Source organism: Xenopus tropicalis, chromosome 5 (genome assembly GCF_000004195.4).
Source record: "Xenopus tropicalis strain Nigerian chromosome 5, UCB_Xtro_10.0, whole genome shotgun sequence".
Classification (NCBI taxonomy): domain Eukaryota; kingdom Metazoa; phylum Chordata; class Amphibia; order Anura; family Pipidae; genus Xenopus; species Xenopus tropicalis.
In genome coordinates, this window is record NC_030681.2 from 13,748,916 (window position 1) to 13,767,093 (window position 18,178).

The window sequence follows — 18,178 nt, forward strand, 5'->3', positions numbered from 1 at the left end:
AAGGCCAACCCCAGTGAGTTACACTTTTATAGCTACATTTATCAGCAGTAAATGTAATTCAAGTGCATACTGGTAATATTAACTCTCTTGGGATACTCCAAGAATTCACAATATTTTGAGCCATTTACTCAATATATCCCTTAGGAATCTATTTCAGATAACCAAAACCCCAAAAGTCATTTGGGATACCAGTGCTCTATCTCAATGTACCGTATATCTAGATTTATAAAGCACTTCTTGTATTCCTACTGCTGTGAATCTTATAATACAATAGGAGGAAGGGGGTCCCTTCGCCTTCTAAGTGAATGAGTAATTTACAAACATAAAGAGGAGGATAATAAGTTCAGACGTTCACATTTGATTCAATAATTGTCCCACAAGTGCCAAGACTGGGTCAAGCCTTGTGCTACAATAATTTGAGTTTACATCGAAGATCTGAAGGAATCCAGGGATGGAATTCCCATGGTAGGAATAGAAAGAGCGGAATATATAAGGTGGGGCATGATAGTGGATGTGGGTGGCTTGAAGAGATGTTGACCCTTTGAGAAGGGCTTTGACGTTTATCTTTATAACAGATCCCCCAGGTAAAAAAAAAGGAACCCCATTGTGGAGATTTGATGCTAAATGACCTGGACTCATGGTCTGTCAGACATATTCATTGATCACCAGCATATACAGTATAACAAGCCACCATGAATAACAATAATAAATAGTGAGCTTAAATACATTCCTGATATTTGTAGCAAGGCCTATGTAGAAAAACTATAGCTAAAGACCATATTCCTCTGAACTTACAGAATATAACTGGTCCTGTCTCAAATGCACAAAAAAAGCATGGCTTCCAGTGAGTCTTAACCTTAGATTGCAAGCTCCACTTGGGCATGGGCCAATGTGAATGAGGAATAACCTCTGTATAGCGCTGTGGAATATGTCAGCGCTATATAAATAAAGGGAATAGTAATAACCAGGCACACTTATGGATTCTTATCCACCGCCATGCTTTCTGCTATTCTGCTTTTATTTTACCAGGGTGAGAATTTGAATATTAACATGGGAAGTTCATCTGAAATGTTAGTCATCAACAGAATAACTGAATGTGCATTCTGCTTCTGTAAGCACCTCTGGGCCTTGCCCATAATGCCGCAGTTAAACTGACGGGGCGAAAATCTTCATTGTCTACTTTGACTTTGCTCTTAATGGCTTATAGCAGGGCACACTACGGGGAATGGCCAGTCAGCGACACGCTTTATGAGGGGACGAGTTCGGTGCTTAATCATCTCCCGTGTGTACCTATCTAACAAGTGAATGTGAAAGTCAAGTACATTTCAAGACACGCTAGGGTGGCACCACCATGTAGCGCTCAAGCTGTGATTTCAGAAGGAACAGCATCATATCGGACGTTAATCACATTGAAAGATCAGCAAACTGTGTCTGAGAGGAACTAATGCTATATAAAGCAAATGCTGTGCTTGCTAAAACCATTTCAGATCCAGTTTCACCACAAGATTGCCTATTTTAATGTAAAAGGTAAACCCTGGATTTTCAGCATTGGCATCAAACATGTCCAAATTGAGGTTCTCCAGCTGTTGATGAAGTACAATCCCACACCCTACCAAAAACAAAGGCTCTTAGTTAGTTCAATAACAGCTAATGGGTCACAGGTTGGACTTGATTAATACAATTTATTTAAACTCCTAACCTTGACCTTGCCATGATTGCAACCTGGAACAGTGATGGCACATACTGACAGAAGTCTAGTTTGGAAGCTAGGAATTAATGCATTGATACTTATATCATGTAGGGAAATGTTTGAATAACTGGTTTTATGCAATTTATGGTTTTCCTCGTTGAGCAAAATAAGAGTATTCTAATGCCACACAAGCATATTATTATTTGTACTAATAATTTGTCAGCTAAGGTTGATGGGCCAACGCAATATATAAATGATATTGAATTTTACTTTGGCACAACAAGCAGTATGGCATCTTCTACCTACAAAAGAATAACCTAGGGGAGTTCTTTTTTTAAGCATTATCAATGGTTAGAAAAGAAGACCCCATAAAATCTTCAGCAGGGCATGTCACAGGAGTTCAACAATCATAACCCTGTGGCAGAACTATCTGCTGCTTCTGCTGAAATAGCCATTAGATTGCTAAACAAGCTTGCTGGAATGGGCAGTGTACAATGTAAAAGGTGTAGTAGGGTATAGAGGTGTTGAATACTCTGAAGAGTTATCTAGGGTAGGGAAGAGTTGACTTGAAATGATCTACCGGCTTCTAGAATTCTTCTTTCTACCCTAAGGACTAATGCACATGTGGTGTTTTGACCACTATGGTTCTCTCATGGAGAAATGTGGTAGTCAAGTCACATATAATCGTCTGTTACCTCTTCACATTGAACTAATTAAAATGAAGCTGCCTATGGTAGGTGCTGATAGTGACAGGCCAAGCAAGCTTTCCCAATGGCTGCCTCCCTGTTGCTGCCACCATCTGCCAGATATACGGTATCCCACCTTTTCTCAATGAGAAGAGATGATTGTGGGTCAAAGGTGTTGGGACTGCTGCTGTTCTTAGCATTACATGCTATTATAAGTCTCCAAACATTTAAGCTCTGGCTACAAACTCTATATAACTGTATTATCATCATCATCATTAACATCAGCCCCATTTGTTTATAGAGCACCATTTCATGTTATTCAATACCAACAGAAGCAGAATACAGCCAAATTCACAATGGAGGCAAAGGCAAACGAAGAACCTTCTGCAAATATGTAAAGCATTTTCATTTAACCTAAGTCATTAATGGTAATTAGCAACAACAGTGGCCTAGTGTTTCATTTTCCAAACCCCATGTATGCCATTCCATAGTTACGCCTTTTAGGGCAATGCATGACATTGATATGCAGGCTGTTAAAGCCAATACAGCGCTTATCCCCAGCGCCACAGATGAGCGTACCTCAAAGTCGTTGGCTTTATTGTAGTGCATGTTCAAAGCTCGGTACAGCTCACAATCTCGGGTGATGCACAGCTCTTCAGTGCTGGTGATGCCATCGTTAATGGCTTGCCGGGCATACTTCTCCATCTGAATGTAGTAAAACTCGCGGAAATTGCTAAACCACTTGATGAGTTGGGAGGTGATGCATCTGTTGAACTGTAATAGACAATGAAACAAAATTAATACTCATGCACCATAAACATGCAAAGTGCCATGTGGCACAGGCATTTAATAAGATGCCCTTATTATGTGAGGGTGATCCAAAATGTTGAATCTAGACCATTGACACTTAAAGTTGTATGAACTACTGACATGTTAAGTTTTAAATAGTTTGGGGTAATAGCATGTTCTCCTTGACCTGGATAACAGTGGGTCAAATGTATTTAATAGGTAATCCAGGCCATTCTGTCACCTTGGAGAGAGCCTAGTTGCCTATGATGTCCAATTCCTGTTTTCAGTAGGAGCACCTATAACTTCACCTGTGTGGTCCAATTCTACACATTTCCCCAAAGCAAAAGCAACCCTGAGCATATGGGTCTTTATGTGCCTCATGTTGGTAAACCGACTGTTTAATTATGGTAAAGCCTGAGACAAAACAAACTTTTTGGGGGCCCATTATTTGTATAAAGTAGGACCACCCAACCTATATCCCATCAGCAGTTCTTAAACTACCAGCACCCACTCAAAGGTCACAGGCTTGTTCAGCAAAACATAGTGTTACTATTGACATCTTGTCCTTCTGTCTCCTTCACACCCTACTGTCACCATCTTGCTCTAAAACTGTTCTGTTCTAGGTAGCCCTACTATGTATGGGCCCAGGCCAGTTGCTCCTATTTGCACCCCCTCCTAAGATAGCTGTATGATGTATCTTCAGGAAATATTATTATCAGCTATAATATTTTCTAAAGATATATCCCACAGCTCTGACGGAGGCTTTGTTTAACATCAAAGGAGAAACAAGGTTGGCAGTGCAGTCTTCTGCTCTAAAAAGGCAGTCATGTTTATCCTAACCAGGTCTCTTGAGAAACCCTTTATATAGAAGATAATCACTTACGCACAATGAAAACATTTTGGAAACATGAGCCACAGTGAAATCTGTTGGATGGGACACCACGCTCCGTGCAGACAATAACCTCAAATAAATCTTAGATGAATCCTCACCCAGAAGATAGAGTTTGTCTCTTTGTTTGGTCACTAAAAATGGAATTCTTTATAAAAAAATCTCAGTGACTCCCTAGTAGTTTGCACTACAAATCTCAGGATCCTTAGAAGCAACCTAATGAGAACTGGGAGTTATATCCTACATATTTTTCCAGAGAAAACAACCCGAACCTTGACAGTCTAGACTGTTCTGCTTCTATAACTTTTCCATTTGAATATTCTTTTATGAACAAATAAGAAGTTAGGACCCATTGTTACCTAAACCATAACTAGTGTGACTTTTTAATTCCTTTATTTGAGTTGACAGCTTGTTTACTTCATAAACCCCAAAAATAACGTCTTTATATACAGTATTTTGCTACAGACTGTCCGATATTTTACAGGAAGCATCTCTCAGATTTCCGAGACAGAGGAGGGACTCCCATAGCTTTAAATCTCGCCGACTGATACGAAAGGCACCCCTGCCTTTTGTCATTAGATGCATACGCTCTTCTGAAGACCCGGAACGAGATGAACGTTAATCAAAAATCAACAAAGAACACTTATCAAACACAGGCCATGAGAACATGCAGGACTCATCAAGATGACAGCTAAAGTGTGCATGGGGGCTGTAATTACCGCACAGAAAGTTGTTTCTATGTTAACGAAGATAATGAAGTGAATGAAAATTCATGGCAGGGAATCTGAGGAAACAGAAGCAGGGAGACTGGTGTTCCTCCCAAAAGGCCATCTTGCATCATAATTGCCATGCAGTTGCAAGAGTCCTTGCAGATAATTGACCAGAAAATGATTAAGTCATCGTCAAATCGCTTCTGCTTGCGAGAGTTCAAACATGTACTTAACCTATCCAAGAATTATATTTTCTCTCAGTGTGTCTGTTCTGTTTCTATTCAGCCTTGCGGGGAACCTGATTAAAAACACAACTGACGAACCCCCCAGTTATCTGATCCTCTGCTTTGCCGGATCTCAATAGAACGTCAAGCCATTACGGTTTTGCTGAATTTGGAGTCCTTTCCATTTTATCTAAGCAGTAAAATACACTGTCCAAATTTCCAGACACTGAGATAAGGACAACAGGCCCCCGTGACGGTTTACTGTTCCCTTTTTTTTTTATTCTTTTTAGAATAAGAAACAAAACATTACAAAATGATAGCAGGCTGTGCACTGAGGAATGAAAATTGCTTTGACATGGAGATTAGGCGCTCGTATTGTTACAAGACATTGTCTCACATGGACCAGAGTACTGTAGAGAATAGAAAAAAAAAATAATAGAAAGGGTATTTTTCTAGAAAGAAATGACCTAATGAGAACAAGAAAAAGTAAGTGTGCATGCCATCATTTAGCAACAGGGCATAATAAAGAGAGATTTAAAGTGTTTTGTTTGAACGATTTAAAAAAAAAAAAGAGAGAAAGAAAAAGAAAACAATGGGGGTGGTTAACAGAAAGATCACATGCAAAGTGACAAAATGGAACGACCCGGTGGATAACTGGCCTATACTGAGTGTTTAATGTTCTGAACTGATTTTGAGGGTTGTGTAAAGACTGGGATCACGGGCTTTGATGACCTCTTTGATGATCTTTCAGCGAGGTTTTCTCTTGGAGCAACCAATTGCAACCCTTGTAGAAGTCAAGTGAAATGTTACAGGCTGTCCCGGGATGGACGGAGCCATTAAAAAGTGTTGGAAAGTGAAACAATGAGAAGGTAGCCTCCACATGGAGAGTGGAAAAGATGATGGAATAATAAGCTATTAAATGCAAAGCATGGAATAATGTATTAGTAAACTAATAATTCCTGTCCTTTTCCATAAGTCTTAGGGGCACATTTACTAATCCACAAACGTCCGAAAAGCGTCCGAATGCGTTTTTTTTCGTAATGATCGGTATTTTGGGACTTTTTTGCGAATTGTCGCAAATTTTTCGAGCGCTCAATACGAAAAAGTCGCGACAATTCGTGAAAGTCGTAATGGCTATACAAAAAGTCGCGACAATTCGCGAAAGTCATAATGGCTACGAAAAAGTTGCGACAATTCATGAAAGTCATAATGGCTATGAAAAAGTCGCGACAATTCACAAAATTTGTATTGGCTATGAAAAAGTGGTGACTATTCGCGCAAGTCGTAACGGTTACGAAAAAGTCGCGACAATTTACGAAAAAGTTGCAACGGTGACGACAAAATCGCAAAAAATACAAAAAAGTCGCAAAATGTTCGCTTTCCAATCCGAATTTTTCTCATTCGGATTCAGATTCGTGGATTAGTAAATCAGCCCCTTAATTTAACCCTGGGCACTGGTCAATGCAAAGAAACACTGATGGCAACTTTTTAGTGGGGGTGGGAGGCTGGAAATCTTTAAACACATGACCACTGTAGCCACCCAACTAATATTATAGTATTCAGTTATGGAGTTGGGAGACTTTTATTCAATGAACGGGCTACATTAATACATTCTGATAAAAAAGTTCATGGCGATAACTTGGTAGGAGCTTCCACAGGAACCAAGAGTTGTTATTCCCAGCAGTGGGCTACACTGAACGGCAGTAGAGGTCTTGAACTAAGTCAGTGGGCTTAACTAAAATACTCTGATGGAAACCTCCACTAATGAACTGGGGTTAGGGAATTTGTGAGGCAATACAATGACCACCGTAGCCACCCAACTAATATTATAGTATTCAGTTATGGAGTTGGGAGACTTTTATTCAATGAACGGGCTACATTAATACATTCTGATAAAAAAGTTCATGGCGATAACTTGGTAGAAGCTTCCACAGGAACCAAGAGGTGTTATTCCCAGCAGTGGGCTACACTGAACGGCAGTAGAGGTCTTGAACTAAGTCAGTGGGCTTAACTAAAATACTCTGATGGAAACCTCCACTAATGAACTGGGGTTAGGGAATTTGTGAGGCAATACAATGACCACCGTAGCCACCCAACTAATATTATAGTATTCAGTTATGGAGTTGGGAGACTTTTATTATATTTTCTGATAAAAAAAAGTTCATGGCGATAACTTGACAGAAGCTTCCAGAGGAACCAAGGGGCTTAATTCCCAGCAGTGGGCTATTATGAACAGCACTAGAGGTCTTCAACTAAGTCAGTGGGTTGAACTAAAATACTCTGATGGAAACCTCCACTAATAGACTGGGGTTAGGGAATTTGTGAGGCAAAACTATGACCACCGTAGCCACCCAACTAATATTATAGTATTCAGTTATGGAGTTGGGAGACTTTTATTCAATGAACGGGCTACATTAATACATTCTGATAAAAAAGTTCATGGTGATAACGTGATAGAAGCTTCCAGAGGAACCATGTTATTCCCAGCAGTGGGCTATACTGAATAGCAGTAGAGGTCTTGAACTAAGTCAGTGGGTTGAACTAAAATTCTCTGATGGAATCCTCCACTAATAGACTGGGGTTAGGGAATTTGTGAGGAAAAACTATGATCACCATAGCCACCCAACTAATATTATAGTATTCAGTTATGGAGTTGGAAGACTTTTATTCAATGAACGGGCTACATTAATACATTCAGTGGGTCGATCTAAAATACTCTGATGGAAACCTCCACTAATAGACTGGGGTTAGGGAATTTGTGAGGCAAAACTACCATAACAACCATAAAAAGAAGATTTCTGTATATGCAGCAATATATTCAACCTCTTCAACTCCATAGCCATTATATTCACCCAGGAAATGAGATTCAGATATATGGTACATTCACTAAACACCTCAAAGTAATAAAATAATTCAGAAAAAGCTCTAATGTTGGCTTATACACTATTACATGGCCCAGTTGCTAGGGCTAGTGACCCTAGGAACCAGATATTAGATGAAATGCCAAAGTGAAGAGCTTCAAAAAAAGCAAATATGAATAATTCAAAAACTTCCAGATAAAACTGAAGACCAATACGTTATACTATTAAAAAAGACACATTTTCCCATGGTTGGTATTACATGCCCTTACATATCAGCTGTACTCTAACATTACTGCTCCCCGCGGGAGAAGGTTTTGACGTTCCAACATAAGGTCACTTGCAGAAAAGACAAAGGCGATGATTTGCATAAACATACGGATGCGGGAAAATTGTGATTTTAACAGATTTGTGCTGAACACTGTTTTTGTTTCCTTGGCCCCTTTATTTTACCCCCCCCCCCCCCAACGTAAACAAGGGAAACGTTTGTGTTTTCATTTTCATAATTATTTATTATTACCATCTCCTTTGTCTTCCTGACAAAAGAGGGGAAGAAGGATGGATTGTTCTGCAAAGAAAAGCGAAGACATCTGTAGGGCGCTAATGTGTTGGTGCAAAAACTAATCACTGCTAAAAAGGGGCCAGTGTTTGTGCCGAGGAAAAGCCGCGCTCGCTGGCTAATGTTTCCCACGGGATGGCATTGCCTCAGTATGGGCACGGGAGGCTTCCTAAATACCCAACAAAAGAATTAGCTGCCAAATTAATCTTCCACTTTAATCTGGCAGAGCCAGGGCTTGGGATCCACTCACACCAACCTTAGTTATACAGGTATGGGATCCGTTATTCGGAAACCCGTTATCTAGAAAACTCCGAATTATGGGAAGGCCATCTCCCATAGACGCCATTAAGATGATTTCCTTTCTCTCTGTAAAAATAAAACAGTACCTTGTATTTGATCCCAACTAAGATATAATTGCCCCTTATTGGGGGCAGAACAGCCCTATTGGGTTTATTTCATGGTTAAATGATTCCCTTTTCTCTGTAATAATAAAACAGTACCTGTACTTGATCCCAACTAAGATATAATTACCCCTTATTGGGGGCAGAACAGCCCTATTGGGTTTATTTCATGGTTAAATGATTCCCTTTTCTCTGTAATAATAAAACAGTACCTGTACTTGATCCCAACTAAGATATAATTACCCCTTATTGGGGGCAGAACAGCCCTATTGGGTTTATTTAATGGTTAAATGATTCCCTTTTCTCTGTAATAATAAAACAGTACCTGTACTTGATCCCAACTAAGATATAATTACCCCTTATTGGGGGCAGAACAGCCCTATTGGGTTTATTTAATGGTTAAATGATTCCCTTTTCTCTGTAACAATAAAACAGTACCTGTACTTGACCCCAACTAAGATACAATTAATCCTTTTTGGACTAAAAACCGTCCTATTGAGTTTATTTAATGACCTTTAAGCAGGCTTAAGGTATGAAGATACAAATTATGGAAGAATCCCTTATCAGAAAAACCCCAGGTCCCGAACATTCTGGATAATGGGTCCCATACCTGTACAGTAGGTGTCTATATCTCTTTGTGGTATATATCTATCTACAGTATATTTCTTTCTATCTATCATCTATCTATCTATCTATCTGTCTGTCTGTCTGTCTGTCTGTCTGTCTGTCTGTCTATCTATCTATCTATCAGTATCTACAGTTTCTATCCATGTACCTACCCGTATCTACAGTACCTATCTATGTATCTATCAGTCTCTACTGTATCTATGCACAGTTCTGCCTTTGGCTGTCAAGGGGGCCAGACCTACAGCTCAGCGATACTTATATATAGCGATATATATACATATACAGGTATGGGACCTGTTATCCAGAATGCTCGGGACCTGGGGTATTCCAGATAAGGGATGTTTCTGTAATTTGGATCTCCATAACTTATGCTCTGCTAAAAAACATTTAAATATTGAATAAACCCAATAGGACCGTTCTGCCCCCAATAAGGGGTAATTATATCTTAGTTGGGATCAAGTACAGGTACTGTTTTATTATTACAGAGAAAAGGGAATCATTTAACCATTAAATAAACCCAATAGGGCTGTTCTGCCCCCAATAAGGGGTAATTATATCTTAGTTGGGATCAAGTACAGGTACTGTTTTATTATTACAGAGAAAAGGGAATCATTTAACCATGAAATAAACCCAATAGGGCTGTTCTGCCCCCAATAAGGGGTAATTATATCTTAGTTGGGATCAAGTACAGGTACTGTTTTATTATTACAGAGAAAAGGGAATCATTTAACCATTAAATAAACCCAATAGGGCTGTTCTGCCCCCAATAAGGGGTAATTATATCTTAGTTGGGATCAAGTACAGGTACTGTTTTATTATTACAGAGAAAAGGGAATCATTTAACCATTAAATAAACCCAATAGGGCTGTTCTGCCCCCAATAAGGGGTAATTATATCTTAGTTGGGATCAAGTACAGGTACTGTTTTATTATTACAGAGAAAAGGGAATCATTTAAACATGAAATAAACCCAATAGGGCTGTTCTGCCCCCAATAAGGGGTAATTATATCTTAGTTGGGATCAAGTACAAGGTTCTTTTTTATAATTACAGAGAAAAAGGAAATAATTTTTAAACATTTGAATTATTTGCTTATAATGGTGTCTATGGGAGATGGCCTTTCCGTAATTTGGAACTTTCTGGATAATGGGTTACCTGTATATATATATATAAGATCACTCTAAATCCAAAATCAAACTTTACCCACACACACACATATATATGTGTGTGTGTAAAGTTTGATTTTGCATTTAGAGTGATCTTCCCAATCCAAAAACTTATGGGCTTATTTAGCAATTTTCGAGTTTGGGAATTGGAGGGTTTCTTTCTAATTCAAATAAAATTGCTTTTTTTAAAAAAAACTTGAATGTTTGCTCATTTGTTAATATGGAAAACTTGTTTGAATAAAAAAACTCAAATACCTCAAATCTGTAAATTTATAAATTTAAAAAAAAAAACTTGAATCGCAAATATGGCTTGATATTGCCTAGGACAACTCCCATTGACTCCTACATTAACTCGTAAGATTTTAGATGCCGAAGTTTTACATTCAAGTTTTCGGGTTTTTTTGCACTTAGTAGATATCAGACATTCAAGTTTTTGAACCATAATTCCAATTTTGGGAGTTTTAGCTAAAAAAAAACTGTTATTGTGGAAAAAAAATTGAACTCGAACGTTGACAAATCACCCCTTTAAAGTCATAATTTAATTTGCACTTTTACCAGTGGAGTAGGGGTGTTAGATTGTAAGCTCCACTTGCACAGGGACTGATGTAAATCATGAATAATCTGTAAAGTGCCAGGGCTGTATAAATAATGGAGAATAATAATTTTCCAGGTATTTTCCAATGCTCAGAGACTGGCTTGCTGTCTATGTGAGCACTTACCCTTTATTTTCTCTTAAACCCACTGAGGAGATGTGAGCTGCTTGTGCGAATGGGACTCGTTTAATCCCAAGATTTATACAGCGCCGAGGGTACTTAACACTCTGTGAGCCGTAGGGGTGCAGGGAAAGTTTACAAGAAAGACCAAGATGCAGGATAAATGGATTCTTTATGCTTGACCCCTCGGTGGCTTCCTATAAAGACCTAATGAGGTCAAGGCTAACTATTCCCTGTGGGGCGCTATAAAGGGAAGCAAAATAAGCACAGCACGGAGAAGTATTATTTTAAGTAGAAATGGAAATGTCGGTGAATAAACTTTCATATTAATAGTAGGGGGGGGGGGAATTCTTATCTTATGCCCAGAGCCGTTGGCAAAGGTGCCACATAATCAGCCTGGAAAAAATTAATTTTATATCCATAATTTATAAGCGGCTGTAGCTCTGCTCTGGTTAATGATGGGAGGAAAGCACCAGAACCGAGTAGCCCTAAATGGCAGGGGTGTCCGTCTGTTGGGGGTTTTAATCATTTTCTATTTCGGAGGGAGGATTCCCACAGCTTTGTACTGATACAAGGGGGGGGGGGGAGTGTTTTTAAAATGGGCCTATGTTGAAATGAATACAAAATTGCCTTTAGTTATCCCCTCTGTTTTACTGTTTATACAGATATGGAGGTAAGGAGGTGCAAACTGGGAGCAAAATATGTATAAAAAAATTAATGAAGGGCAAATTACATTTTAAAATAATTATCTTTTACGGATCCATTAATTATTGATTGTATAATTTCATGCTGAGGCTGCTGGGACTTGTAGTTTGAAACAACAGGTGTGCAGCCCATTCCGCTGTTCATTAGAGATTAGACCACGGCCCTTTTGATTTGTGATAAAATAACCATTTTTGACACCTTTTTAATGGAATTGAACTGGAAATCAACTTGAATTAGAATGTTCAAAGGGCTAGGACACCCATTAACCAATCAGAGCATTAGATAGTTACAACTGGGCGATATCGGACTAATTTGATCGCTTGGCCATGGGTATAAAGGCCTTTGGATCGAGGACCATATCAACGTGCCAATGGGGTCCCTGATCTGACGGAAAATCAAGCCTGCCCGATCGAGATCAATCAGGCCTGTCAGGGGTGCAAATAAACAGGCAGATAAGCTCTGAAGGACCCATATCTGCATCTGAAATCTGCCCGTGTAAGGCCATATCCTGTGTAAGTTCCATATCCCTGATATAAGCCCCCAATCTTAGATAAATACAATAACTACCATTGTGATAGATATACTGTATATATATATATATATTATCTACCAGATTTTGTTGGAGAATAAATATAGCAGCTAAACAGATTTAAAAAAAAAAAGCTATTTCCAATTTCAAGGTTTGACTGATTTCTTTTCTGTTGGCTTCGGCCCGACTGTTACATTTTGTGCTTAACGCGAATTGAATCTTCCACGTCGCGCCGCTTTAAGCATATGCTCCGCTCCCAAACAGCAGAAGGATTTCCGCTAACAAGGAGGCAAATGCAATCTGTGCCATTTTGTAACCCCCCCCTTTTATAACCCGTATGTGGAGTTGTCGTTCCTGCCCTGGTTGGTGGCATGGGGTGCAAAGCAAAGAGTTTGAGACTTAAGAGTCCGGGGTGGGGGTGGAGGGTGAATAAATCCTGAATTTCTAAATAAATAAATATATATATTTCTCTATAGAGTGAATCAATCTAATCTTGTCCAAAGCAGATTAAAGGGAGCTATTAGAGAACCGGGCCCATTGATAGATGGATAATCCTGCTACATGCTGCAGGGTCAGGCAGTGGTTAACTGTTTGTATGCCAGCCTGCTCTCACCAATGGCAGCGAGAGGGCCGTGTATGGGGTTAATTGCGCAAGTACCTGCCGTCCATGTTTGTGTCTCGGTGCAACTGTTTGTTTGCTGCTGTTTCTACTTGGATATTTACTTACCCTTTATCGAATAAATATTAGGAATAATGATGACCTGACTTTTTAAAAAGGAATTTAACCCTGTGCTGTGTATTTAACCCATTTATCCCCTCTGCTCATTGTAGAGTTAACTGTTCTACTGTCTCTATGTCACTTCCCAATAGATATTAAACCTCATCAGCTTAATTGTAAGTTTAACCCCATCCTGTCCCTTCCCACAATACATCGAGTCAAGTCAAGGACAGGACACCGTTACTCGCTGTTATCAGAGATGATAAGTATTAACTCACTCTCCTTAATCTCCTAAATGCATATTTATGTTATTTTAACCCTCTGCTTCCCATTTGCTACATTGTCAGTGTAATTGAACTTTTTCACAGATCTGTGCTTCCTACTTTGGGGCAGACCAATTACAGGGTGAGGACACTGGGAAAAACCATGGGAACCATGTAAGGGACAAACAGACATCTCTGATGTATAAGTATCTACCAATTGTTACAAGGTATAATATGGAGTCGCCTACAGGAAGGCCCACCCCCGCGGAACATGCTGGCCCACTTACATCCCATAAGCACCCACTCTTGTCACTTTTTGATTTCTAGGAGATTTCAATTAAGTTATTTTGGTGGAATGAGTGGCATGTAGGCATTATATAGGGCACAATATCATATGTATAATTATGCCTTTTCCTTGGTTTATTCCCTGGAATCTTGGTGGGATATTCATTAAGGGGCAGATCTACAAAGCAGTGTAAAAAATGGGGACAAGATTTGCCGCATATAATCAGGCTTTGTTGCATAAAAGATAAATTTTTACACAGTATTAATTCGAGTGACTTCTGCTGGAACTGACTTTACACAGCTTTTTATTCAACAAACTTACAAAGAATAACAAACAGGCCCCTTAGTGTCTATATTGCATTATACACAAGAGCCATGAAAACGCTGTAAATAATATCCTTATTATTATCCTTATTAGTGAAGTAACTTCTGTCATGTGACTCACTGAAACTTGTGTTTTATAATAAATTATGCACCCCCTGGTGTAAAATATAAGGATATTAGAAGTCACCTCAGAGTTCCATGACCTCTATAAATGCTCCTGGCCTTTGGTCATGGAACTCCTCAGTAACTTGTAACATCCTTACATTTTCCAAATGGGGGTTCTTTATTCACGCTATAATACACAGGAACCATAAACAGTTTCAAATGTGGAATCTTATAAATGGTTCTTTGTGATGTCACTGGCTTCAAAGAGGTAATGAGTCACATGGTTCACTGATACTTGTCTATAATAAAATATAGAGGGGCTCATTTATAAACACTGGCTAACTTTGCACCTGGGCAATAGCCCATAGCAACCAATCAGTGATTAGCCTTTTTCAACCAGCTATAGGTAGAACAAAAGAAAAAGCAAACATCTAATTGGTTGCTATTAGTTATTGCCCAGTGATTATACATGACAATGTATAATATGAGAATTTTAGAATTTTTATGGACCTGGACTGGAATTATAGTTGATTCTCGGAGGGGGCAACATACAGAACTCTATAAACTGATGATGATAAAGAAAATGATTTCCATAGACCTAGCAATGGAGAAGAAATAAATAAATAATGCTCTACAGGTGCTAAGGATTTTCTTCAAGTGTCGCCTTTAGCTGTTTTCTCTGCCTTTTTTCCATGAGGCGACAGGTGCTACTTCTGCTGGTTTTTTTTTTTCTATCCTGCCTGGAGCCTACGTGACTCCCATAGAAGTGCCGCCACGAACCCCCAATGACCAACCCATTTGACCGTTCCCACCAAATACCGGCACTTAGCTACCGCTGTCGGTTTCACATTATTATCCCAAATCCCTCCGTTCTGTTTGTTTTCAACTAAGCCGACGTTTATTGCGTTACATGGATAATAATACCGTGCCTACCCCGGGCCCCTAATTAAAATCCTATCAGAGCTTTACAAAAAAAAACAAAAAAACTTAAAGTTATTAACATAAAATCAAGTTGATGCGAAGAAATAATTGCTCGCGTTAAAAAGAAGGGGGGAAAAAAGGAGGGTCCCAATATTCTGTAGAATGAGGGAGGATGCAGCTGGGAGTCAACAGCTTTCATGGCCTGATTTGAATAATGTGGCCTGAATCTGTCAGTTTATTCATTCTCCTTATGCTGTGTGTGTAGACGGCACCAACAACAAATTAAGTTGTAAATAAGACACAATCATCACTTTTGTTTTTTTAAGCGGCTGGAGCACGGGGGGAACGTCAGTGCACAAAGAGAGAAGAATGGGATGCTCCAGCTTGCTTGTGTCAGCAGAAGTATGGGAAAGCACACACCCAGGGACAATGAGGGGCATCTCCATGGCCAGGATGTCCCATCGAAACATCTACCAGACTTAATGCCCTCATATGTAATAAAAGGCACTAAGGTTTGCCCAGGAGCGACCAATAAGATGTTTGCTTTTAAACAGGTGATCAGTAAATTCGACCTGCAACAGGGGCGTAATTACAGAGAAAGCAGACCCGGTGGTTGCAGGGGGGCCCAGTAAAGCCCTAATTAGTAAGCAACTTTAATATATCTTGGTGAAATAGGTCGATTTACCAATGTTTTGAGGGCCTAAAATGAATTTAGTTACGCCACTGACCTGCTGATTGTATGGGTTACTGCTCCTGGGCAAACTTAGTGCTTTCAATTACGTAACCCCCCCAAGTGTTCCACTACCTGACAGACTATTAGGCAAGTTGTTATGTTACTGTCCCACACTTCTTGTGTGTGTGTTTAGTAGAAAAAAAGGTTCTCTGAGTGGTGTATTAATGTAGGATCAGGGATATAGGGATCCGGCAGAGCCCCTTAGACTAACCCAATGTAGTTGGGGGAAGAGTACATTTAAATGGAGGCCCAGCTATGAATTTTGTTTTGGGGACCCTAAAAAACATCAACAGAGTTGTAGGTGGGATGCACACAGTTCATGTAGACCGCAAATTCCAACTAAATAACCTCCCCTTAGCTCAAAACAAGGTTAAAGATATATAGAAACATAGGGGTAACAGTCACCCTGCTATAGTTCCAGGGGTACCCAGGGCACAAATAAGCACTCACCCCAAATCCCCCCCTAACTGGCCTTCAGGCTGGGCCCCCTTAGCCCATAACAAGGTTACAGATATATAGAAACATTGGGGTAACAGTCACCCTGCTATAGTTCCAGGGGTACCCAGGGCACAAATAAGCCCTCACCCCAAATCCCCCCCTAACTGGCCTTCAGGCTGGGCCCCCTTAGCCCATAACAAGGTTACAGATATATAGAAACATTGGGGTAACAGTCACCCTGCTATAGTTCCAGGGGTACCCAGGGCACAAATAAGCACTCACCCAAAATCTCCCCCTAACTGGCCTTCAGGCTGGGCCCCCTTAGCCCATAACAAGGTTACAGATATATAGAAACACTGGGGTAACAGTCACCCTGCTATAGTTCCAGGGGTACCCAGGGCACAAATAAGCACTCACCCCAAATCTCCCCCTAACTGGCCTTCAGGCTGGGCCCCCTTAGCCCATAACAAGGTTACATATCTATAGAAACATTGGGGTAACAGTCACCCTGCTATAGTTCCAGGGGTACCCAGGGCACAAATAAGCACTCACCCCAAATCCCCCCCTAACTGGCCTTCAGGCTGGGCCCCCTTAGCTCATAACAAGGTTACAGATGTATAGAAAAATTGGGGTAACAGTCACCCTGCTATAGTTCCAGGGGTACCCAGGGCACAAATAAGCACTCACCCCAAATCTCCCCCTAACTGGCCTTCAGGCTGGGCCCCCTTAGCCCATAACAAGGTTACAGATATATAGAAACATTGGGGTATCAGTCACCCTGCTATAGTTCCAGGGGTACCCAGGGCACAAATAAGCACTCACCCCAAATCTCCCCCTAACTGGCCTTCAGGCTGGGCCCCCTTAGCCCATAACAAGGTTACATATCTATAGAAACATTGGGGTAACAGTCACCCTGCTATAGTTCCAGGGGTACCCAGGGCACAAATAAGCACTCACCCCAAATCCCCCCTAACTGGCCTTCAGGCTGGGCCCCCTTAGCCCATAACAAGGTTACAGATATATAGAAACATTGGGGTAACAGTCACCCTGCTATAGTTCCAGGGGTACCCAGGGCACAAATAAGCACTCACCCCAAATCTCCCCCTAACTGGCCTTCAGGCTGGGTCCCCTTAGCCCATAACAAGGTTACAGATATATAGAAACATTGGGGTATCAGTCACCCTGCTATAGTTCCAGGGGTACCCAGGGCACAAATAAGCACTCACCCCAAATCTCCCCCTAACTGGCCTTCAGGCTGGGCCCCCTTAGCCCATAACAAGGTTACATATCTATAGAAACATTGGGTTAACAGTCACCCTGCTATAGTTCCAGGGGTACCCAGGGCACAAATAAGCACTCACCCCAAATCCCCCCCTAACTGGCCTTCAGGCTGGGCCCCCTTAGCCCATAACAAGGTTACATATCTATAGAAACATTGGGTTAACAGTCACCCTGCTATAGTTCCAGGGGTACCCAGGGCACAAATAAGCACTCACCCCAAAACCCCCCTAACTGGCCTTCAGGCTGGGCCCCCTTCGATCATAACAAGGTTACAGATGTATAGAAACATTAGAGTAACAGTCACCCTACCACTATGGGGTCAGTAAATAAGCACTCACCCACAATCTCACTGTAATTGTCTTTGTGAGGTGGGCCCCTTGGCCCATAACAAGTTTAGAGACATTAGAAACAAGTACATGAAATATATAAGATATCAAGGCAGCAAATAAGCATTCAGCTAAATCTCACCCTATCTATGAGACTAGGCCCATCATCCATGTTTATGAGCTCCCCCAGGGGGTCAACCATAACAACATCTGTCATGTTTATGAATATCCCTTCCTGAG

General features: G+C 40.5%; 1 protein-coding gene across 5 annotated transcripts in view; it reads right to left on the reverse strand.

The window, feature by feature from the left end:
* The window catches only part of prox1 (prospero homeobox 1), a 64,380-nt gene that overhangs the window by 26,555 nt on the left and 19,647 nt on the right, over positions 1-18,178 (reverse strand). For all 5 annotated transcript variants that reach the window (XM_004914779.4, XM_012963949.3, XM_004914780.4 and 2 more), the window contains exon 4: positions 2,956-3,150. In XM_004914779.4, the coding sequence (XP_004914836.1) occupies positions 2,956-3,150 (195 nt within the window). The remainder of the gene's footprint in view (positions 1-2,955; positions 3,151-18,178) is intronic.